The following is a 24,193-nucleotide window of genomic DNA, read 5'->3' as shown; positions in this document are numbered from 1 at the left end:
CAGTCAGTTTCTGATATCAGACACTGATTTTTTTTTCCCCTTTTATATTTGGTTTTTGTTTTCGGGCCACACCCGGCAGTGCTCAGGGCTTCTTCCTGGTTCTGGGCTCAGTGATCACTCCTGGGTGGGATTGGAGAACCCTTTGGGGTGCCAATGGTCCAGCGTGGTTTGAGTGCATGTAAGGCAGTGCCCTGACAGATGAACTGTCTCTTCAGCCTGTAGGCCTAATTTGATTAATTTTTCGTTGTTGAGAGGAAATTGCTTGAGAAGTTCATTATGCATTTTCTGAAACGTTTCCTTTATAATGCAAGTAAACTGATTTTTTTCCCTAATTTGTGACAACAAACCTCAATTGCTTTTCATTATGAAATCAGTGACAGATCTTCCAACTTTTGTTTTTCCTCACTCTGATGATCAAGGTCTAGCGTCTCCTAGAACTCAGCTTTTCATTCAACTCTGCCTCCCTAGTGATGCCCTTATTTTAAATTTTGTCTTACTCTCTTCTACTTAGAAAGACTATATTGCACCTTAGTTACTGGTTAGGATTTGCATAGCTGTTTCTGTAACTTGTGCTTGCTGTAAGTAACACATTATGTTTTGTCAATGCATAGGCGAGAGAATTACTTGAGCTAAATCAGTCTATTGTCTCTGACTAACATTAGAACAGCTCATGGGCCTGACAGACAAGCTGCGATGTAATCAAAGGCCATACAGTAGATAAAGCGAAATGTCTTCCTACCAAAACAAGAAAGTCGTGCTTAGTGGAAACACTTGTGATGCTTCCATTTTAACCTGAAAATTAAGCAGAACCTAAAGGGGCCTTCCAGGGCCATGAGGCCCATGTTTCAAGGGCTTTAAAACCATGTGACTGGCAGCCACATAGCAGACTATGCAGAGTTGAATATTCAGTGAATTAGAAATTTAATTTTGTTCTAATTTTTTGTTTTTTATGGGGGGCAGTATTTAGGGCCACACTCAGTAAGCCAAGACTTGCTCCTGGCTCTGTGCTCAGGGATCACACCTCTAGGAGCTTGGGGAACCGAATGCAGTGCCAGAGATTTTAGCTTGGGCAAGCAGGATGCCTTATTATATCTCTGTCATATGACAGATCCCCATCATATCTCTGTTTTCTATTTTTCTCTTTTTTTTTTCAAACAACTTTCCAATTAGGTTGCCTTTAACTGTCATCATCATCGTCATCCCGTTGATCCTCGAATTTCTTGAGCGGTCTCAGTAACGTCTCCATTCATCCTAGCCTTGAGATTTTAGCAGCCTCTCTTTACTCGTCCTTCCCAACGGTGCCGCATTGGAGGCTCTTTCAGGGTCAGGGGAATGAGACCCATCATTGTTACTGGTTTTGGCATATGAATACACCATGGGGACCTTGCGAGGCTCTCCCATGTGGGCAGGAAACTCTCTGTAGCTTGCCAGGTTCTGTGAGAGGGAGAACTAGGCTATAAGATGTCGCACGGCTGTGAAGCCTTTAACTATAACAGCTCAATAAATTATTTTTTTGTTGTTTTTGACATTTGCTCACATAGCGACTCTTTTAGATGAATCTGATACCACTGAATATTGATTGTTCTCTGGAAGAGGAAGCATAGCTTAGCAAAGACTGGCACCCGTGTCCCTCTCTTATTCCTGGGGACCAACTGAGAGTTTGGACTTTGGAGTTGAGTCCTTTCATTCTGGCTTTTTGTTACTGTCATGGGGATCTCGGGAAATTTGCTCCTCATGGCCGGATCCTGATCCCTGAACTGCTGTTGCTGGTGTCCCGGCTGAGGGTGAATTGAGAAAGAGGGTGAAACTTGACCTTGAACGCCTTGCCCAGCCTGGCTCCTTCCTGCACTGTGTGATGCTTTGTGGGTAGCTATTGTGCTCAGTTATAGCCACCGAAGGCCTCTGTCTCATTAGAGCTTTTCCCTTTTCCCTTTCTGTGAAGCCAGGCCATGCTCAAAGCAAGAAAGGAATCTCAATAATCCAAGTTCCCGGGGCCAGAGCGATAGCACAGTGGGTAGGGCATTTGCCTTGCACGAGGCCGACCCGGGTTCGATCCCCGGCATCCCATATGGTCCCCCAAGCACCGCCAGGAGTAATTCCTGAGTGCAAAGCCAGGAGTAACCCCCGAGCATCGCTGGGTGTGACCCAAAAAGCAAAAAAAAAAAAAAAAAATCCAAGTTCCCAAGTAATTTTCTTTTCTCGTGAGAAAGCTGGGGAAGGTATTATTTTCACGAGTAACCCAGATTGTTTGCTCAGTTCTCCCTTCTTTCGGATCTGCTTAGTGTGAGTGTAGCTGAGACTCAGTGTGTCTGCTGGAACAGTGCCCTTTGAGGATTGCTTTGGGTTGTTTCCTCAGAGATGTATTTTTGTAGGTGCTTGACATTCAGGCCCTTGCACCCCTTTGGAGTGAGTTAGAGTCTTTCTGTCTAGTGATGTGCTACAGCTCCGGCCAGGAGGCTCATGACAGACTGGGGGCTACGGAAACCAGCTTCACACCCCAGCCGTGCCCCATACCCAGGAAGAGCATGGGCTGGGGGTTGACACGGGATTTTCGAAGTGGACTAATAAGGGTTCACCCACTGTCATCTGTCAGACTAATCAAGACGAGCCCAGACCTGGCCGAGTCGTGCACGTGGTTCCCAGAGTCCTATGTGATTTATCCAACCAATCTCAATACCCCAGTCGCTCCGGCACAGAACGGAATCCACCTCCCTGTCAATAATACGAGGACAGATGAAAGGGAATTCTTCTTGGCTTCTTACAACAAAAAGAAAGACAAGGGAGAAGGCAACGTTTGGATTGCAAAGTCGTCAGCAGGTGCCAAAGGTGAGTTGGGTAACCAAAGTAAAGTGAAAGTAAAGTGAAATTTATCAGCTACACAGGTGGGGTTGGGGGCGGGGTGGGAGGTATACTGTGATTCTTGGTGATGGAATATATGCACTGGTGAAGGGATGGGTGTTCGAGCATTGTATAACTGAGACTTAAACCTGAAAGCTTTGTAACTTTCCACATGGTGATTCAATAAAAAAAATAAATAAATAATAAATAAATAAATAAAAGAATTCTAAGAGAAAAAAAAATTGACACACAATTGGACAACTGAGCCCAGTTACAGTGCCAGAATCATAAGTATTCTTGGTGCAAGTATTTGTCTATTATTTAAATAAATTAAAAAACCCACATATATGAAAAAAAAAAGTGAGTTGGTACCATCAGCCTCCTTCCCTGGAGATGCCTGCTGTGCTTTATTCATGGTCCGTTACAGTGCAGGAAGCCTTTACACAGGTGATAGTCCACTCTGAAGTCCTGGAGGGAGCACCCAGGGCTACTCCATCCTTTTATTTTTTTTTTAATTTATTTTATTGAATCACCAAGTGGAAAGTTACAAAGTTCTCAGGCTTATATCTCAGTTACACAATGCTCAAACACCCATCCCTTCACCAGTGCCCATATTCCACCACCAATAAAAACAAAAACAAAAGCAAAAACAAAACAAACAAACAAAAAAAAAAACAGTATACATCCCACCCCTCACCCCCCAACCCACCCCGTACGTGAGTGATAATTTCACTTCCTTTTCTCTTTAACTTGATTACATTCCAGATTTCAACACATAACTCACTATTGTTGTTAGAGTTTCAAAACAGACTCACTATTTTTGTTGGAATTTATCCCCTAAGAATACAGCTCTATTAACAGGGAAATATTTGATAATAAGTTTTCCACTGTACTCCATCCTTTTAAATCTCCGTGTTCCCAGAGCTTCTAATCCTAGATCTCTCATGGACGTCTTCCCTCCAGAGGTCAGATGCAGCAGCAGGCATTCCACGCCAGCCTGCCTGCTACAGAACTCATCATTTGCTGCTCAGTACCGCCCCCCCCTCTGGCAGGCACCCTACTTAGTCCCTGCTGCTCCTGGGCAGCCTGACTCAAGAGCCCTGAGCCTAGGGTTCCTCCTCAGTCACCTAGCTAGCCCTGTCGGGCCTGGACCGTCGGAGTCAGACTTCCTCCAGCTGCTCCTCCTGCTTCCACTTGAAATCAGAGCGGCCCCTTTTTGTAGTCTGTGCAACTGCTGTGCCCCTCCTGGTTTCCCCTGTCACTCAGTGCTCCTGCTAGTTCCTGCCCCCGCCCAGCATCCAGTTTCCCTGAGCAGTTAGAATAAGCTGCAGCTCCTTGATGGCCGCGGAGTCCCCAGGATGTGTGCCCGCACCTCTGAGTGTCTGTCGGGTTCCAAACCTCACTCACTTCTCACTTCTCCTGCTCACCCCCTGGTTCACTTCCACGGGTTCCCCTCCGTCCCCCACAGCTGCGCTGTCGTCTTGTTGGGGAAGGCACTCCTTGTTTTATATAGCCTCTGTGCACATGGCTTTCCAGTCTTCACTTGGGCCTTCACCTCTTTTTCCTTGAATTATCATTCAAGTGAACCTCACTCCTTCCGAGCACCAAACCCTGGTGATTGTCCATCTCCGCTACCACAATGGAAGCTCCATTTATAGACTTTCTGCCTTGTTTATTTGTGTGTGTGTCCTTACCCCCCTCCCCCCGACACACAAAGGCACATAGCAGAGCTGTGTGGTATAAATGGACAGGACTAGACTTGTCTTTTGGTTTGGGGGCCATACCCAGCAATGCTCAGCAGTTATTTCCACACTCAGGGATCACTCCTGGCTGAGTTCGGGAGACATTTGGGATGCGAGGGATTGAGCTTGGCTAGGCAGCATGCAAGGCAAGAGCCCTGCCCACTGCATTATCTCTCTGGCCCCTGGACAGGATTAGATTTTTAATGTAGTTTTTTTGGGTTTTTTTTTTTTTTTTTTTTTTGCTTTTTTGGGTCACACCCGGCGATGCACAGGGGTTACTCCTGGCTCTACACTCAGAAATCACCCCTGGCAGTACCCAGGGGACCATATGGGATGCTGGGAATTGAACCTGGGTCGGCCACACAAAAGGCCAGCGCCCTACCCACTGTGCCATCGCTCCAGCCCCTCTAATACAATTTAAGGCTAGAATTATTGGGAATTTCTCAATGTGATCAACACATAAGCACAGCCCCTCTTTATAACTTTATAACTTTATAACAGGCTCTTTTTAAAAAACCGTTCCCTTTCCAGCTTTTTCTGTTGCCTTGTAAGACCATTAGTACTCACACCTCTCCCCACTCCAGCGGCCCTCACCCTCTTCCCACCAACCATGAGACATAACGGCATCACCTGGGAGCTCCAGAAACTGGGAGGATTGGCCCCTGGCCATGAGCCAGGCACCTCACCCACCTCTCTTCTCTCCTCTGGTGACCCCTTCCCGAGTATTGTTCGAGTATTGTTTCCTGGCATGGTACTGATGGCAAATGGGGAATTGGTAGAAGTAGATAACACAGTAATTCAGATAACCGCTGTTAGGTTTGGGTAGAATCAGGATGACCACAGTAGAGCGCCTGTGCCATGTTTTTTGACTGATAAATGGGTGAACAAAATGCAGTGTGTCCTCGTAATAGTATTAGCCAGTCATAAAAGGAATGAACGACTGACATGCTGTGATATGAGTGAACTATGACATTATCATAGTTATTATAATAACTACGATAAAGTTATATAATAACTATAATATATTACAATATTTCCTTTATTATCATAAAGGAAATAAGCTAGATACAAAAAGGCTGTAGGAATTTATTTATAGGAAACATCTAGAACAGGCAGTTTTAGAGATACAGAAAGTAAAGTGCTGTCAGCTGATAACAGGACAGGATTTGGGGGGGCGGTGATGGTAAAACATTTTAAAACTTTAGTAATGACTGTGTAAAACTCCAGGATTAGCTAAAAACCATTGACTGATGGTATGTAAAGCTCTCAGTGTTATTTAAAGGAGGATAGTACTACTATTTATTTCAGGTTTATGGGCACTTTACATCTGGGGCCTGCAGGGAATGTCCTTCTTCATTTGTTGTGACACCCCAGCCTTGCCACCATCTCTCTGCAATAGTGTTGGAAACAGGTTTGTCGGCAACATGCAGGATGTAGTCTCTGCAGCATGAACCAGCCGCCAGTTATAGAATGGCATTTCCTTGCGGTGCTTTATCTGAAAAAATCTGGAGAAATGAAGTTGTATGGCCGGAGCCTGCAAAGATCATTTTAGCCTTATATGGAGCAAGAGTTAGATCCTGTTGGAGTTAGACCCTTCTGGGGAAGGTGGAGGGAGACTGGAGGAAGAAAGAAAAGAGGAAGTGGAGGCCAAAGCGATAGTACAGCAAGTAGAGTGCTGGTCTTGCATGTGGCTGACCCAGGTTCTATCCCCAGCACCAGATATGGTCCCCAAGCCCCACCAGGAGTGATCCCTGAGCACATCTGGAACCAGGAGGAAGCCCTGAATACTGCCAAGTGTGCCCACCACTTCCCCAGAAAGGGAGGGAGGGAGGAAGGGAGGAAGGGAGTGAGGGAGGGAGCCACCAAGTCTCCTTGCCAGTATTTCCCTGCTCTTGGTCTTCCTTTTCTGTCATTGTTGGGAGCATTTTCTCTTGGGAGGAGCCGGACTGACTGTTTCAATTCTGCCCCATCAGGTGAGGGCATCCTCATCTCCTCGGAGGCTACAGAACTTCTGGATTTTATAGACAACCAGGGCCAGGTGCACGTGATCCAGAAGTACCTAGAGCGCCCCCTGCTCCTCGAGCCCGGACACCGCAAGTTTGACATTCGGTAATGATCTGTCAGGAGCTTGGATTTTCCTTGCAAAGAATGCAGGGGTGTGTAAGAGAGGGCTGGCAAGGACTGTGATGGATGTTTCCACGTGTTTAAAATCTAACCAGGATATGTGAGCTCAGATGAATGGGACTCAGTTTCTGTGTGAAATTTTCTATTTTTTCCTTTTTTTTTTTTTTGGTTTTTTGGTTTTGTTATTGTTGTTGTTGGGGCCACACCCAGCTCAATGCTTAGGGGTTACTCCTGGCTCTACACTTAGAAATCACTCCTGGTGGTGCTTCAGGTATCATATGGGATGCCAAGGGATCGAACCTGTTTAAGGCAAACGCCCTATCCTCTGTAAGATCAGTTCCCCACCCCCCTCCATTTTTCCTTGATTGTAAATCTCAGACTGGGGATATAGCTCAGAAGTCAGATACTTGTCTTGCATGTGTGAGGTTCTCGATTTGAGCCCATCCTCCCGCCCCAGGGAAGGATTATGAATTTCCTATCTTCCTGTTCTCTTAAATAAAAATCATTTAGGGATCCAAGGAGATCATACAAATTCACAGGGGGGACTTAGGGAGGAAGCTAAAAGGTCTACATAGAACATGTAAATCAAGCCATGATTCCCCCCTTTCCCAAGAACACCCCACCAAATAGTACATCCTTACTATATGATTTATGTTCCTTCCTTTAAGGATTTCATGAACATCTGCTAGGTTCTTTCATTTTAATTTTCTCAGCCAAAGGTCTAGCATGGAGAAGACAGTTATCTGACGCTTTCGGAAACTAACCAGCCCTTGGGGCCCTAGTGGGTAGGGCATTTGCCTTGCACATGACCACCTGGATTCGATCCCAGCATCATACAGGGTCCCCTGAACACCGACAGGAGTAATTTTTGAGTGCAGATCCAGGAGTTAGCCCTGAGCACCACCGGATATGTGACCCAAAGAACAGATAATGATGATAATAATAATAATAAGCTCAATGGCCCTCTTTCTCCCCAGATTACCCCCGGCCTTGCCATCAAGGGGACTGATCTAATAACTTGCTGCTTCACCAGTCCTAGGTCAGATTAGTTTTAAGGAGCAATCTTCTTCAGATTATTAAGAGAGCAAGCACAGAACACAAAGGTAACATAGATTAATTTTTAAAACTACCCACCCAGGCTACTGGAAACATAGGGAGATGGGGGGAGGTCACTCATTCCCGACTCTGCAAGCCTGGAGATTTCAGTCACAAGTCCTGCATACCTAGGTTTTTCAGCAAATTCCCCCATGGGTGAGTCTCGTTTAAGCCTGTGGAAATCAGCCAGGAGTATGGCAGCGACTGAGTTCTGGAGGATTTCAGCCCCTGGGGCTGTGTTGGGGCAGGGAGGGGGACCCACCCCTCTGCATTGACCCAGATAAGTCAGCCTGGCGCAGAGTCTGGAGGCATCTCTATGGTGTATCGTTCTGTGCTCTCTTCCAAAAGATTTATTTATGAGGCTAGGCTTTGCTCTCTTGGCTTAGCTCCTGTCACCTTAGCACCAGCCACCCGCCAGCAAAGGCTGGGGAGGTGATGAGTGTGTTGCAGGGAATCTTTGGATGCCTTGAGTAAACTAGTGTTCGATTGACTTGCAGGAGCTGGGTCTTGGTGGATCATCAGTATAACATCTACCTCTATAGAGAGGGAGTGCTTCGGACTGCTTCAGAACCCTATCATGTTGATAATTTCCAGGATAAAACCTGCCACTTGACCAATCACTGCATTCAAAAGGAGTACTCGAAAAACTATGGCAAGTATGAAGAAGGGAACGAAATGTTCTTTGAAGAGTTCAGTCGGTACCTAACAAGTGCTTTGAATGTTACACTGGAGAATACTATCTTACTCCAAATCAAGCATATAATAAGGTAACTTCACTGTCTCTTTTGGAAGATTGTGCCTTTCAGGTTTTTCTATTTAAATGACTTAAGAATAAAATCCATCTGTTACATTGCATTATTTCCTTTTAAAGATGGACAAGTTCTATGGTATCACTTCTTGTATTGCTAATTTATGTCTTTATATTTATTTTATTTGGACATATTGTTAAGGGGTAATTAGTTTTATTTATCTTTTCAAAAAGTTCATTTTTGCTTTATTTTCTTTTTTGGTTCTCTGTTTTTTCTTTTTCTGTTTTCTGTTTCTTTGAGTTATGCTCTTTATTATTTGCATGCTTTCTGATGACAAGGTGTTGAATATGTTTTTATTTTCTTCATATTTTTTTTTCTTTTTGTACCACATTCAGCACAGGGACCATGTGGTATAGGGGATTGAACCAGAGCTCCAGCATGCAAAGCTAGCTCTTTATTTATTTATTTATTTTTATTGAATCACCATGAAATACATATAGTTACAAAGCTGTTCATGGTCGGGTTTCAGTCATACAATGTTCTATCACCTGTCCCTCTGTACATTTCCCATCACCAGTGTCTCCAGTTTCCCTCCCCCCAGACTCCACCTCCCACCAGTCTGCCTCTATGGCAGGTACTTTACTTCTTTCTCTCTACTTTTGGTCATTATGGTTTGCAATACAGGTACTAAAAGGTTATGATTGTTCCTTTACCTACTTTCAGCATGCAGCTCTTATCCGGAGTGATCATTTCTACCTCTCACTGTCATAGTGATCCCTTCTCTATCCCAACTGCCTTCTCCCCCAGCACTTGAGGCAGGCTTCCAACCGTGAACCAATCTTCCTGGCCCTTGTTTCTACTGTCCTTGGATATTATTAGCCTCATACTTTGTCTTTTCAGATCCCACAAATGAGTGCAGTCATTTTATGTCTTGCTCCTTCTGTTTTGTTGTTGTTCTTGTTGTTTGCTTTTTGGGTCACACCGGGGGTGCACAGGGGTTACTCCTGGCTATGTACTCAGGAATCTCTCTTGGCGGTGCTCAGGGAACCATATGGGATGCTGGGTCGAACCTGGGTTGGCCGTGTACAAGGCAAACACCCTACCTGCTGGGCTATCGCTACAGCCCCTGTCTTGCTTTTTCTGACTCATTTCACTCAGCATGGTATTCTTCATGTCCATTCATTTGTAAGTGAATTTCATGACTTTGTTTTTCCTGGTAAAGCCAGCTCTTTAGTCCTTTGAGATATCTTTCTGCCATGGTTTGACTGTATTTTTGTCAGGGAGTGGGGCATTCAGACCCTGCCCCGTGGTGTTCAGAAGATACTCCTGCCTCTGTGCTTGGAGAATCATATGAGGAGCCATGGCTCAAATCAAGGTTGTGTTATATAAGGCAAGCCTTGTACCCTGTGCTGAATCCTTCCACTATGGAGAAGAAGAGCATTGGTCTATACTTGTGTATTTGTCTATATTTTTTCTTACTTGTATCTGGTTTTATTCCATATATTTTGAAGATATGTTATTATTAAGTACATATACATGTAAAGTTATTTCTCTCCCAAGGGAATTGACCACTTTGTCATTATGTCATTTCTGTCATTTTGGCATTATTTTTTAAAAAATTCTATTTTGTTTAATATTAATATAGTCAGAACAGCTTTCTTTTAATTAGTGTCTCCATCATATCTCTTTCTAGCCTTTACATCTACTCTATTCTAACTTACTTTTTTTTTATCATACCCGGTGATGCACAGGGGTTATTCTTGGCTCATGAACTCAGAAATTACTCCTGGCAGTGCTCGGGGGACCATATGGGATGCTGGGAATCAAACCTGGGTCAGCTGCATACAAGCAAACACCCTACCTGCTGTGCTCTCACTCCAGCCCCACTTACTCTGTTTTTTAAAATTATTATTATTGTTATTATTTTGGGGCCACACCAGCTATGCTCAGGATTTAGTCCTGCTGGGGCTTGGGGGACCATATGGGATGCCAGGCACGGATCACAGAACCTGGATTGTCTACATGCAGTGCAAGCACCCCATTGTACTATCACTCTGGCCCTATTCTATTATTATTATTATTATTATTATTATTATTATTATTATTTGGCTTTTTGGGTCACACCCAGAAATGCTCATGGGTTACTCCTGGCTCTGCACTCAAGAATCACTCCTGGCAGTGCGCGGGGACCATATGGGATGCCGGGGATCGAACCCAGGTTGGCTGTGTGCAAAGCAAACGCCCTACCCACTGTACTATCTCTCCGGCCCCCCATTCTATTATTAAAGTGAATTGCTAACAGATACTGTGTAGTTGAAATATTTTTTTTCTATTTTTGTTTTGTTTTGAGGGGTTTGGGGCTATTGTCCCTGGTGGTACTCAGGGACTACTCCTAGTTCTGTACTCAGGGACTACTCCCAGCTCTGTGCTCAGGGATCACTCCTGGTGGCACTTGGGCACTGTCTGTGGTGTCAGGGATTGAACTGGGATGTGCGAGGCAAGTGCCCCGCCTGCTGTGCTATCTCTCCGAATCGCCCCCTCAGATTTCAGCATTTCTTTCTTTTCGAGTGTTGGGAATTTGGGCCTTATCTGGCAGTGCTTGGGTCTTCTCCGTGGCTCGGGCCTCAGGGATCACTCCTGACCACTTGGGTCCAGTGTGCTGAAGAAAGAAGTCCTATTTAGGAAAGGAGAGTTTCTTGATGTTCTCTCCCCTCCCCTCCCCTCTTTCTTCTGTGCAGTTCAGAGGATGGCCACTGACGTGCTGTAAATGCTCTTCCTGGCACTGACGTTACTGACTCCCACCCCCCACCAGCCTCCCTCTAACTTCCCCCTTGAGCTGGAAAAAGTTGTACTGCATACAGTTTCTGATGATTAAAAAGAAGTTCTTTAACAATAATTATTGATCTTGAGAAGAGAAAAAATAATCTGTGTATGTGTGTTCTGGCTTTTTTTCTGTGGGTTACAAGATAGTCTTTCTGGGCTGGAGTGATAGTACGGTGGTAGGGCGTTTGCCTTGCATGTGGCTGACCCAGATTCGATCCTCAGCATCCCATATGGTCCCCTGAGCCCCACCAGGAAGAATTCCTAGTTGAGAGTCAAGAGTAACCCCTGAGACTCACCCGGTGTGCCCATCCCCCACCCCACAGAATACTTCTTTCACTTTTTCTTCTATAGTTTTGTTGGGTTTTTCTTTTTCCATTTTGCCATATATTAACTTGGAAAACATTTCTCAGACAACATATTTTTTTTCAATGTTGCAACTAATGGTTTTGACCCCTAGGATGTCAAACATACAGTGCAGACCCTGTACCACTGAATTGCGTACCCGGCTTAATGATAATATGTTTAAACAGCTGTTCTAATAAAAACAGAAGTTTAGAGCATTCTCTCATAGAATGAAATAAGATATGGAAATGAAAGGTGGCTGCCTAATGTAGCTTAAAGATGAATAGGAGAAGACATTCATATTCCAGATGATGGGTTTTGGTGGGCAGTGGGACAGGGGCATGTCCACCAGTGCTCTGAGTTTACACCTGACTCTGGTGTTCAGGGGACCCTTGACTGAGCCAGGGATCAAACCAGGGTCTGTGCATGCAAGGCAAGTGCCTGAACTCCTGGGCTGTCTCTCTGGCCCCTCCAGTTGGTTCTTAAGTGAGTTGCTTTTCCAGACTATTTCTGAAGTTAAAAAAATATATATTGGGGCCACACCCATTCTGTGCTCAGAGCTTACTCCTGGCTCTGTGCTCAGGGATCACTCCTGGCAGGCTTGGGGAACTATATGCAGTGCTGGAGATAGAATATGGGTATTTCTAAAGGTTTTGACATGCCTAGAGAAGTAAGTTGGTGTGGGGGATGGTAAAAAGAAAGAAAAAAAATCATGTAAAATGAAATAAAAATTCATGATAAGTAAAATAACAGTATTGAAAAGGCAGAGAGGGAGGGAGGGAGGGAAGGAGGGAGAGAGGGATGGAGGGAAGGAGGGAAGCAGGTTGGGATTGCAGGCCCACGCTCAAGTACACAGAGTTCTCAGTGCTCCACAGGCAGGCATCTGGTTGTCCTGAGGAAGTAGCTGGAAGGGCTGAAGCTCATGCGTGATGTGTGGGTGTCCACATTCAGTCCCAGGCACCCCTGCTCCCTAGAGCTCCCTCCGTTGGAAGCAGCCCCCACGCACTGCGGGGTGTGGCCTCCCCAAAATAGAGTCCTGGTTCAAAATCTATCTAGAAGGCAACCCCACGTAGTTGAGCACGTGAGAGACGTCCCCCACATCTCTCTTCTAAACCTGCAGCTGTGTCGAAGGTGGCACCCCTGGTGCCATTCACGTCATCATGACTTATTTCATTTTTGGAGATGAATCGCTCTGCCCCCTTGCTGGCATTGCAGCCGGTGGCAGACAGATTGGTGCAGGCTGGCCCCAGAGGCCGTTCCCTGGGGCCGAGAGGGCAGTTGGCGGGATCCTCGACACTCTTGTACTTATACTCTGGGCATTCACACAGGGACCGAACTGCCTATCGATGTTTCTCAGAGCATCTTTCCATGGCGAAGGGACACAACTCTGTTTCCCCCCCATCAGTTAGTTGAGGGGGAAAAAGTTATGGGGGATCTTCTTACAACAGAAATGAATGGCACATATGGTTTGTGAAAATAGGTTCACGATGATCATGGTTCATAAGTGGATCCATCTGCCGGCTTCCTTTCACAACCCTCTCTGCACTCGCACCACAAAGGGTTTTTGACTCAGCTGCATATACCCCTGTGACTGAGGGAGTCTGTGCTCGTCACTCAAGCATCAGGGATGGGATCCGGGGATTTTGGGAATTGGAGCTACTCTGGATAAGCACCCTCTTCCAGTCAGACCAAGAGGGGCTACCAACTCTCGAACGAGTTTAGTGACGGGCTTGAATAATTTATTGGTCACTGTCACTGCCACTGTCACTGTCGTCCCGTTGCTCATCGATTTGCTTGAGTGGGCATCAGTAATGTCTCCATTGTGAGGCTTGTTGTTACTGTTTTTGGCATATCGAACATGCCATGGGGAGCTTGCCAGGCTCTGCCATGCAGACGGGATACTCTCGGTAGTTTGCCGGGCTCCCCGAGAGGGGTGGAGGAATTGAACCCGGGTCAGCCGCATGCAAGGTGAACACCCTACCCACTGAGCTATTGCTCCAGCCCAATCTATTGGTAGTAAATGTAAAAGAGAATGAAATCAAATGCAGTTGTTTTGGATAGTGGCCAGGGGCCAGAGTGATAGTTGATGTGCCAAAAAGTAACATATGCCAGTGGCCAAGGTGAGGTCTCCAGTACTATATAGTCCCTGAACACTGCCAGGTGTGACCCAAGCACCACCATGCCCCTTCAAAAATGACGACAAACAAACAAGCAAATAGCATGCACACACCCAGTGTCAAGCAGGAGAGACGACCAGTTCTGGCCTGATTTGAGGTCCCTGGCCCCACTTCTAAGAAAGTAGGGGTGAGGTCAGGCAGTTCTGAGGACCGAACTCCAGACCTCACGCATGGTAGGCACGTGCTGTGCCACTGGAGCCAGCTCACAAGTTTCTGTGAGTACGTGAGCCGGGTCTCCGTCCCCTGTGCCCGTTCTTAGGGAGCTGTCCCCTTCCGCCCACAGAAGCTGCCTCCTGAGCGTGGAGCCCGCCATCAGCACCAAGTACCTCCCGTACCACAGCTTCCAGCTCTTCGGCTTTGACTTCATGGTGGACGAGGAGCTGAAAGTCTGGCTCATCGAGGTCAACGGCGCCCCAGCTTGTGCTCAGTAAGTCCAAACACCATGCTGGGCGTTGGGTTCCCTGCTGGGAGGTGCACTCACTCCCAGGGCCCGGGTCTTCAGGCCTGGTCCTTGTTCCCCTGCACACTGCAGGCAGGATGGAGCAGTGAGCAGCGCCTTGGGGATATGTGTGTGGTGTGGCTGTGCTCTTCCCTTGATCTGCTCGGGCGGTTAGTGGGCACCGTAGGAGGGACCCAGAGCGTGACCTCCCTGTGTCACCGCGAGCAGGGCTGGGGGTTGGGGAGCCATGCTCGGCTGGACATCCTGAGTGACCCAGATTGTCAAATGCATTTCAGGAAGCTTTACGCAGAGCTGTGCCAGGGCATCGTGGACATAGCCATATCCAGTGTCTTCCTGCCTCCAGGGGAGGAGCAGCCGCCGCTCCCGCCAGCCGCCTTCATCAAGCTGTGACGCGCCTCTGCCACCGGAGCAACCCTGGGGGTCTGCCTGCAGCGGCGGGTGGCTGAGTGTCAGGCCCAGAGCTTGGGAGCCAGGGGACGTGAAGAGACGGAGGGCAGCTTCCTCCCCAAGCAAGGCTTGGGGGAGACGGGCCAACACCGACTGAGATTTGAAAACTGGGGCATTTTTTCTTCAAGGGGGAGAACAAAATAGAACAATATGTTCTTCTGGGGGAGGGAGGAGCGGACGGACCGTGAGACTGTCCCGTCCTTTCAAGCAGCACCAGAACTACTTTCGCAGCAGCCTCCCGGGCTTGTGGCCCACCGCGCCGCCGCCCATAGGTGATATTTCTTCTGCCCGCTGCAGCCTTAGTGCCTTACCCCCCACCCCCCATCCTACGCTACCCTTCAGTTCTGGGGCACAGATGGGATGTTAGAACATTCTGGAAGTTGCTGGTGTGTTCCCTGCTCAGCCCCCACCCCCAACATGATGCAGCACCGCAGGAATTGGGACAAGCATGCACCAACAGCCCTTGGCCTTGTGTGTCACCTTACTCCAGTCACCTAGAAGGGTTGGGGTGGGCCAGACGTGAGGCCACAGAGGCTGCCCGTGGTCTGCTCCCTGCATGTGTCAGACACTGTGCAAAAGCCCGCCTCCAGCCTCCGGGCATCCAATAAGCATGAGAGAGAGAAAACAGGGCGTTTGCTATCTTGCTTAAGTGGAGAGGGTGGGGCTTTGAGATTTGGGTCTCAGTTCTCTGTGTTTCAGTCTGAACCCCTTTTTCTCTAAGCTCCTTTTCCTCTTTTTGTTTGTTTTGACTTTAAAACAAACCAACAACAACCCTCTGGTGTGGGTCGAGGAAAAGGTAGCACCCAACTTCCTGGCTGTGCTTCCTGGTTGGCAGAAGGATCTTCCTGTGAGACAGAGGGACCTTCCCTCAGGCACAGGGGAGCTTTGGGCCATTTAGTTCTCCCAGACAACTTCTGCAGACCCTGGCCGGCAGATTTCATAGCGGGTTTGGTGAAGTCTATCTGCTTGAAAGGGCTTCCAAGCTCCACATAGTATCTTTTTTTTTTTTTTTTTTTTTTTTTTTACTTTTTGGGTCATACTCCTGGCTCTGCACTCAGGAATTACTCCTGGTGGTGCTTGGGGGACCATATGGGATGCCGAAAATCAAACCTGGGTCAGCCACGTGCAAGGCAAATGCCCTACCCGCTGTGCTATCACTCTGGTCCCCGCACCACATAGTACCTTGAGTCAATGAAGATGAGACCTCTTGTCCACACTGGACTGACAAATATTCTGTAGACTTTTCAGGAGGCTGGCGCCTGGGCGTGAAAACAGGATGTCATTAGTGGAAATTAAGTGGACCCTCCTTGGACACAGATCCTCAGCTGATCCCGGGAGAGGGTCCTTTCTCTCCCAGAATGTGGGGTGTTTTCTCTCCTGCTCTTCCTGTCTGGGTTCCGTTCTGGATCTCTGCTCAGTGCAAGAAACAGTGATGCAGCAGTCAAGGGGGTGTTTTTGAAAAGGAAACAAGCCCCACACATACCTTCTCCAGCATGGTGAGGCATGGCAGCTTACAGTGAAGGAAGGAATAATGGAAAGAATTGTTAAATAGGAAACAGCACTAGTATGGGAAGGAGAGTGCTTGCTTTGTATGCAGCCAACCTGGGTTCCATCCCATGGCACCAGTATGCTCTCCCAAGCACCACCAGGAATGACTCCTGAAAGCAGAGTCAGGAGTAAGCCCTGAGCACCACTGGGTGTGACCCAAAACAGAACGAAACAGATTGTTGACTGGGTGTAGGGTGTGAAGGCATACTGTCAGGGTGAGTTGAGGAAGACTCAGTTGGCTCGGGCTGTGTGGGAAAATGCTTTTACAAAACAAAAGTCCTAGCAAGGGAGTGCCCAGAATAGAGAAGGTGAGATTGGCATCAAGAGCAGAATGAAATGATGTGTGGTCAGGGTCAGTCCTGGAGGCCCAGGACAGTCAAAGGCATTTGGGGGCTTGTGGGCATTTCACGGGAACCCACAGCTCTGGAGAAATGTAGGAAATCGGGTTCTTGGCAGGCTCTGTGTAAAGACAGATTTGTGACCATCTCTTGGGCTCGTGTGATAGGCCAGGTCGAATCTGGACAATTCTAGAATTATCTGGCTCTCACAGTGCTGACTTGGAAGCCAGGCATTGAAGTCTTAGGACCTTGACAGATTTTCCGAGAAACAGGAATCCAAGAAAATGAGTCATAGGTGTGAGCAGTCAGACCTTTGGAAAAAAGTCGTCCCGCTCATAGTGTTGTGTTGGGTGCATGTTTCCAGCTGGATGGTACGTGGGATGGTCAGCACAGAACTGGCCCAGGCCCTTCCATGATGCCCTCTGCGCAGGCACTCAGCCCTCACTCCCTACTCGCTCGCCGTGTGTGGTCCATGTTGTGTAGCCCATCGCTGCGGGTGGGGGGGGGTGTTGTGAATTTGTGGGTGTGAGTTCCCAACTTGGCTCTATCTTTGGGCTGCGTGGCATTAGAGGAGCCTGCTAGCCTCTCCGTGCCTTAGTTTCTTACCCTGTGAAAGATATCATTGCCTGACCCAAAACCTCAGGGGCTTTTGGTGAGGACAGGTGAAATTAGGGAGACACCAGAACCTTCAGTGCCAAGGTTCATCATGCAGACCATCTGCTGGAAATCACCGGGCAAGCTTCATTTGTTTGTTTGTTTGTTTGAATGCTGGCATCTGCATGTTTCCTCCTACCCCTGATGAGGGAAGTCGGAGTCTCAGACCTCAGCATGCTCTGAGACATCTGCTCAGGAAGGAAGGACAAGCCTTGTCTTCAAAGAATCAAGCCAGGGTGAGGGCTGCAAATTGGCTTCTTTGGAAAGGGTAGGCACTTCTTCAGAATGACGAGGTTGACATGTATTTCTGCACTGTCTAATCAGCTTTTCTTTGCTACTCATTGCCGCATCTGGAAACATAAGGCATGCTTCCAGTCCCACCAACAGTCCAGGAATCCTTGACAGCAAGAGTAAACGGACGTGAACTCATAGACCCACTGAAGGGGTGTCAGAGTTACCCATGAATCATGAGGAAAGCCCCTTCTCACACAGAATGCCTGTGGTCAGCACACAGTCCATTTTCTCCAGACCGCTGAAGTGTCTCCATGTCCCTGTGGTGTGTGTGCTACATGTGCCTCAGAGGGATGATGACCAGGTTGGGGAGTCTGAGAAAGCTGAAGTGCATGGGATGAGTCCAGCCCACAGGAGGCAGTGAAGTAGCACACAGGGACTTGGCAGGGGATGGGCTTGCAGTGAGCATGGTGGGCACCTGTGCTGAAGAGGGCAGGTGGCAGTGGAACTCCTCCAACTGGGGTGCTCTGGAGAGAACTCAGTGATATCTCTGTCTCTGATCCTGGATATAATAGATGCTTTAGAAGAAATGAACTTCTGAAGCAAGGTGATTTTATGAATGTCTAAAATGCCTGGAGCATTAAAGTTAACAATCTTTCATGTATGTTGTCCTCTTTGGTTCTCTCGTCCACTCATGAGTATGAACTGTCTCTCCTTGGAGACACCGGATGTTTGAGTCCATCATCCTTTGTGCAGATTTTCTATAAAGGACCACACCACAGTGGGAATAGACTAGGGTTTGCAAGCTGTATAGGGTCTTGATTGCATATTGTTTGCTCCCTTAATAAGAAAATGGGGGGGGGGGGTATGGAGAGAGACACTTGCCTTGTCTTGCACCTGGCTGAGCCAGATTCAATTCTTAATATCCTATATGGTCCCTCATGCACTGCAGGGAGTAAGCCCTGAGAATAGTCAGGTGATACCCCAAAACCAAAATAAAAAGAGAAAGAGGGACCAGAGCAATAGTACAGCAGGTAGGACATTTACCTCACACATGGCCAACAGGGTTCGATCTATCCCTGGCATCCCATATGGTCCCCCAACACTGCCAGGAGTAATTTCTGAGTACAGAACCAGGAGTAACCCCTGAGTATCACTGGGTATGACCCAAAAGACAAAAAAGAGAGAGAAAGAGAATAAAATTTTAGCTTATACACCTTACAAAAACAAGTCACATGGAGTCTCCTTGCAGATCCCAGCATCCTGCTCCAGAATAAGGCCAGAGATTGCCCATTTGAAACTGTGATTAACAGGGTTAATCATGGGGACACTTGGAGCTGTCAGTTCAGGCCATTATTTCTCTCCTGTTGTGAGTATCTGAAACATGGTGCAGATGAGGTGGAAGGAGAGTTATGTGTGCTTCCAACGTGGAGTGGAGTTGGAAGGGCATCTGAAGTGAGGTAACTTCCACAGTTAGCCAGATAACCAACAAGTCTTTGCTGAGAGCCAGAGATATGCCCATCTGTAAGTCTCATGTCTCTCACACTTGATCATCGTAGAGAAGACTTAATTTATGTGAATGGTAGCTGACTTGTAACATCGTGTGTGACGGGGCTGAATATGTGGTCTCTTTCCCAGGGTCTGGCTTGGCTGCCTTCCCTGGTTACTTCCACTCCTGTCACAGTGAAGGCACCAGGAACACTGACTCTAGCATCTCACCCAGAGCAGTTTTTTGATGTCCCGTGAAACAAAGCTCCTAGATTCTGGAGACTGGATGCACAGGATGAAAGAATGCACAGACATGGGGCTGGAGCGATAGCACAGCGGGTAGGGCGTTTGCCTTGCACGCGGCCGATCCAGGTTCGATTCACAGCATCCCATATGGTCCCCTGAGCACTGCCAGGAATAATACCTGAGTGCAGAGCCAGGAGTAACCCCTGTGCATCGCCGGGCGTGACCCAAAAAGAAAAAAAAAAAAGAATGCACAGACATAAACCCAGGCAGGCAGCCACTTCAGATCCAGACCACAGACAGTGCACAAAACTTTGGGCACTTTTTCTAGGTACATGTTCCACGTAGCATCTTGAAAAAAAATGAAGGTCTCCCATGGTCCCAGGGCTTCACTAATATATTTTTTTCTTTGTACCTGCTGTGCTATCACTCCAGCCCCTTCACTAAGCATTTAAATACACGTTCTGCCCAAGCGTCCCAAAAGACAAGGGAAAATTGTCCCATCCCCTGATATATGTGGTGGCCTGGCCAAACTTGAAGTTTTGCAAGCAGCAAGTTCACATAAGAGGGCCTCAGAGGAAAACGTGAGCCCCTGTGAAGACCCTTTCTTCCTTAAAGCCTAGGAGAGCCGGCAGGAGATTCACAAGAGACTTGTGACAGTCCAGGAAAGATGTAATGGGATATGGTTATGTCTCCATGAGAACGGCACATTCAGTGACGCTTCAACTGGTTCCATTTCCATCCCTCTCACCCCACTATACTGGGCCCTGGAAATGAACAGCCCCATGGCCATGGTGAAGTCCAGCAGTCTGGACCAGTGGAGTGACTTGGGGCGCCTCCAGACCATCACTGCTGGGCAGGTGGTGCCTAGAAGTAGAATGTGTGCTCTGCATGGACATGCCCCTAGCTCAATTCCAGACACCCCAAAAGAAGTGGGGATGGTTGGAGAGAGTTTAACAGGGAAGGCACTTATCTTGCACACAGACAACCTGAGTTCAATGCTCAGCACCACAATTGGTTCACGGAGCCCCAGCAGGAGTGACTCCAGAGCACAGAGCCAGGAGTTAGTCCTGAGCACTTTCAGGAATGGCCCCAGAGTCAAAAGAAAAACCCAAAACCAAATGAAGCAGGGTAAGTGGGTGCCCCAAAAGTTTGCCTAGTGGGGGATATTAGCACTTTTGTGGTAGATGTGCTGTGGTTATATTATAGCCCTAACATACAAACATTGACACTACTGTAAGCTCATGTTACCTCATTAAATGAAGGATATGTATATTTTGCTTCAGTGGTATGTCAATGAACACAGCTGCCTTCCAAAAAGGTGCATTTAATTATTCACCCAGTGTTTTAAGAAAAGTGCATTCCCGGTAAACAGCCATTATGTGACCCCTCTGACAGGTCCTTGTAAGCTTCCTTCTGTAAAGCTCATGCTTATTTGCTGTCTTGGGGGTGTGTCCACTTTTGAACAGCTTGTTACCCAGGTGTGAAAAATAATCAGAAATAGTTTGAAATGTCAGCTTCCTGAGGTGTCTCTGTGAACAGTGGGAACAAGGCTTTGTGAAGCTTCAGCATAAGCCTGCAAGCATGGCAGGTCTCTCTCTGTCTCTCTCTCTCTCTGTCTCTCTCTGTCTCTCTCTGTCTCTCTCTCTCTCTCTCTCTCTCTCTCTCTCTCTCTCTCTCTCACACACACACACACACACACACACACACACACACCCAAGCCCACTACTATGTGCAGAGGAACACCTGGATCCCCTGTTTCCCTCAGGTCAACCAGGGCCGTGCAGCAGGAGGTGGAGACTGCACTGACTCTGGCCCAGCTAGGGTTAAGGGAGTTAACCCCTTGTGAAAACGGGAAGATTTGATGGTCCCAGGAAGTGAAGAAAATCTTTCTGTAATCATTGTCTACCACTCAGCTAACTGAGCAGAGAATACATGGCCAACACAGCAAAAAGGATGGGATTTATTAAGTTAGTTCAGGAAAACAGCAACAGTCAACCCTGGAGAGGTCATTTTGGAAAACATTATGGACACTCCTCAAAAACCTAGGAATTGAGGCTCTATGTGATCCAGCAACACTACTTCTGGGCATCTACCCCAGGACCCAAAATCTCTATTCAGAAAGACTTTTGCACTCTGATGTTTGTGACTGCAGTATTCGCAATAGGCAAAATCTGAAAACAACCCGGTTTCTAAGGACAGATGACTGAATAAAGAAACTATGGTGTACATTCACTATGGAATACTACCTGGCTCTTAAAAAAAATTAAATCATACAATTGCTGCCACATATGGATTTGTTGAGTTAAGTTAGGAGAGGGACCGACACAGTGATTCCTCTTATATGTGGGGTATAAAGAAACAGTAGGAGACTAACAAATGTCTAAGGGCAATAGAAACAGAACTGGTCTTCAGAAAGAAGCTGGGGCGGGGCAGGGGGGAAGGGTAGGTGGAGAATAGAATGCCAGGGAGGAAGGAAGCTGAGACAATGGTGTAGGGATAAGACACTCTGATGGAGGGTGTGATGTTGGAATGATTTATGCAAGAAGCCATACCATTAACATTATTATAAACCATGGTGCCTAAAATAAAATTTAATTTAAAAATACTAATAGAAGCCTTGATCCCCGATTAAAATTAAATTTTAAAAATACTAATAGGAGCCTTGAGCCCCCCATTTTTAATAACATGTAGAAGTAGAACCAGCAAGGAAAAAGAAAATCTATAAATCAAGTAGACACATAGCAAATATCTATAGAAACTTCCACCTAACAAATACACATGGAAAATTCTCTGAAACAGACCATATGCTGGACCATAAAGCAAGCCTCAATTTAAAAAAAAAAAGTTAATGCTTGAACACTGAAAACATTCTCTGACAACAATGGAATAAAATTAGAAGTCATTAACGTATTTGGAGAAAACACAAATTATGTTGAAATTAAAATCACGGTTCTAAATAACCCAATGTCCACAGGCATTTTTCCCCCAGTATGTGAAATAACTATTTTACAGTCCTTAAAACAACAGAGACACTATGTTCATAAAAAATTCATAGATACTATACTTTTTAGAAAATGATTATATAGACCTTCCTAAAGAAAAACACAACAGAGGCTGGAGCAATAGCACAGCGAATAGGGCATTTGCCTTGCACGCAGCCAACCCGGGTTTGATTCCCAGCATCCCATATGGTCCCCTGAGCACTGCCAGGAGTAATTCCTAAGTGTAAAGCCAGGAGTAATCCCTGTGCATCGCCGGGTGTGACCCAAAAAGCAAAAAAAGAAAAAAGAAAAGAAAAAAAGAAAAGCACAACATATGCTTGCAGTAAGGCTGCCTAAAAACAGTTCACGTCTGGACTGATTCCTAAAACATACCATCCCACACCTCTGCATTTGGTTTAAAGTATGGAGTATTATCCTTAGCATGTATTCTTGCACTCTTTTGTCCATGTTAATGCACATCCAGACTGCTTATCAATTGATGTTCCATTGGTTCATTATCCTTTTCTGCAGGTCAAGCAGGTCTTTCTCTGTCTTTCTCTGAGGTCTTTTTTTCAAGACCCTTCAGGAACAATTTTTACAAATTTTCTTCCACTGAAATATTTTTTTGGGATGGAGTGATAGCACGGTGGATAGGGCGTTTGCCCTGCACATGGCTGACCCCGGTTTGATATCTGCATCCCTCTTGGAGAGCCCGACAAGCTACTGAGAGTATCCTGCCCACACAGCAGAGCCTGGCAAGCTACCCGTGGCATATTCAATAGGCCAAAAATAGTACCAACAAGTCTCACAATGGAGACATTACTGGTGCCCTCTCGAGCAAATCATGAACAACGGGATGACAGGGCTACAGTGCAATGCAGAAATATTTTTTTATCCTCCCATTAGCCATTTAGTGATAACAAGCAATATAAAATACATGACTGTGGGCCTGCTACAGATAAGGTTTGAGGCATGGTTGGGAAGGTGGAGGGGTTGGTGCTGGAATACTGAATGCCTGTAATAAGTCATCATAAACACCTTTGTAAACCATGGTGTTTAAATAAAGTGGGGGCGAGGAAGACCCTGCAGGAATGGAGGCACATTATCCTCATAAATCATAAACCCTAAATCTTTACCAACAATTCCAATACAAATATTCTCTGTAGTTAGGTCCTGACCTGCAGGAAGAGTCTCTCCTGAAGCACGTAGACCATGTTTAGCTCATTCATTCAAATTGCACTCCCTGTTGAAAATCGCAAATTGCAAAGTGCACTCCAAATTGCACTTGTGTAGAGAAGAGGCGAACTGGCGACATTTAGGCTAGATATAGGTTTAGGGGGGCCAGAGAGACCGTGACCGACCCGGGTTTGAGCCGCAGCACCCATACAGTCCCCATGAACATGCCAGGATGAATGATCTCTAAGCACAGTCAGAAAAAAAAAACGGACTTGGAGAGCTCGCTCGGGATGAGAGATGTGTGCTGAAAGTAGACTATAGACAGAACACGATGGCCATTCAATACCTGTATTGCAAACCACAACACCCAAAAGGAGAGGGAGAGGGAGAGAGAGAAAGAGAGAGAGAGAGAGAGAGAGAGAGAGAGAGAGAGAGAGAGAGAGAGAGAGAGAGAGAGAGAGAGAGAGAGAGAGAGAGAGAGAGAGAGAGAGAGAGAGAGAGAGAGAGGGAATGCACCTGCCAAGGGTGGAGGGGGTGAGGAGGTGAGGAGGGAAGGATACTGGGGACATTGGTGGTGGAGAATGAGCTCTAGTGGAGGGATGGGTACTCGATCATTGTATGACTGAAATGTAAGCACGAAAGTTTTTACGTGTGTAACTGTACTTCATGGTGATTCATTAAAAAATAAATTTAATACAAACAAGCAAACGAATAAATGAATGAATGAATGAATG

At 46.7% G+C, this 24,193-nt stretch overlaps 1 protein-coding gene across 1 annotated transcript in view; it reads left to right on the top strand.

The window, feature by feature from the left end:
- The window catches only part of TTL (tubulin tyrosine ligase), a 28,474-nt gene extending 10,246 nt beyond the window's left edge, over window positions 1–18,228 (top strand). Inside the window, exons 3-7 of the mRNA XM_055121692.1 lie at window positions 2,594–2,826; window positions 6,554–6,689; window positions 8,297–8,566; window positions 14,174–14,317; window positions 14,626–18,228. Of these exons, the coding sequence (XP_054977667.1) occupies window positions 2,594–2,826; window positions 6,554–6,689; window positions 8,297–8,566; window positions 14,174–14,317; window positions 14,626–14,740 (898 nt within the window). The 3' untranslated portion in view covers window positions 14,741–18,228. The remainder of the gene's footprint in view (window positions 1–2,593; window positions 2,827–6,553; window positions 6,690–8,296; window positions 8,567–14,173; window positions 14,318–14,625) is intronic.
- The last annotated feature ends 5,965 nt before the right edge of the window (window positions 18,229–24,193 follow it).

This window comes from Sorex araneus, chromosome X (genome assembly GCF_027595985.1).
Source record: "Sorex araneus isolate mSorAra2 chromosome X, mSorAra2.pri, whole genome shotgun sequence".
NCBI classification, from domain to species: domain Eukaryota; kingdom Metazoa; phylum Chordata; class Mammalia; order Eulipotyphla; family Soricidae; genus Sorex; species Sorex araneus.
Note: the sequence above shows the minus strand (reverse complement) of the source record. Positions and strands in the feature narration are given on the sequence as shown.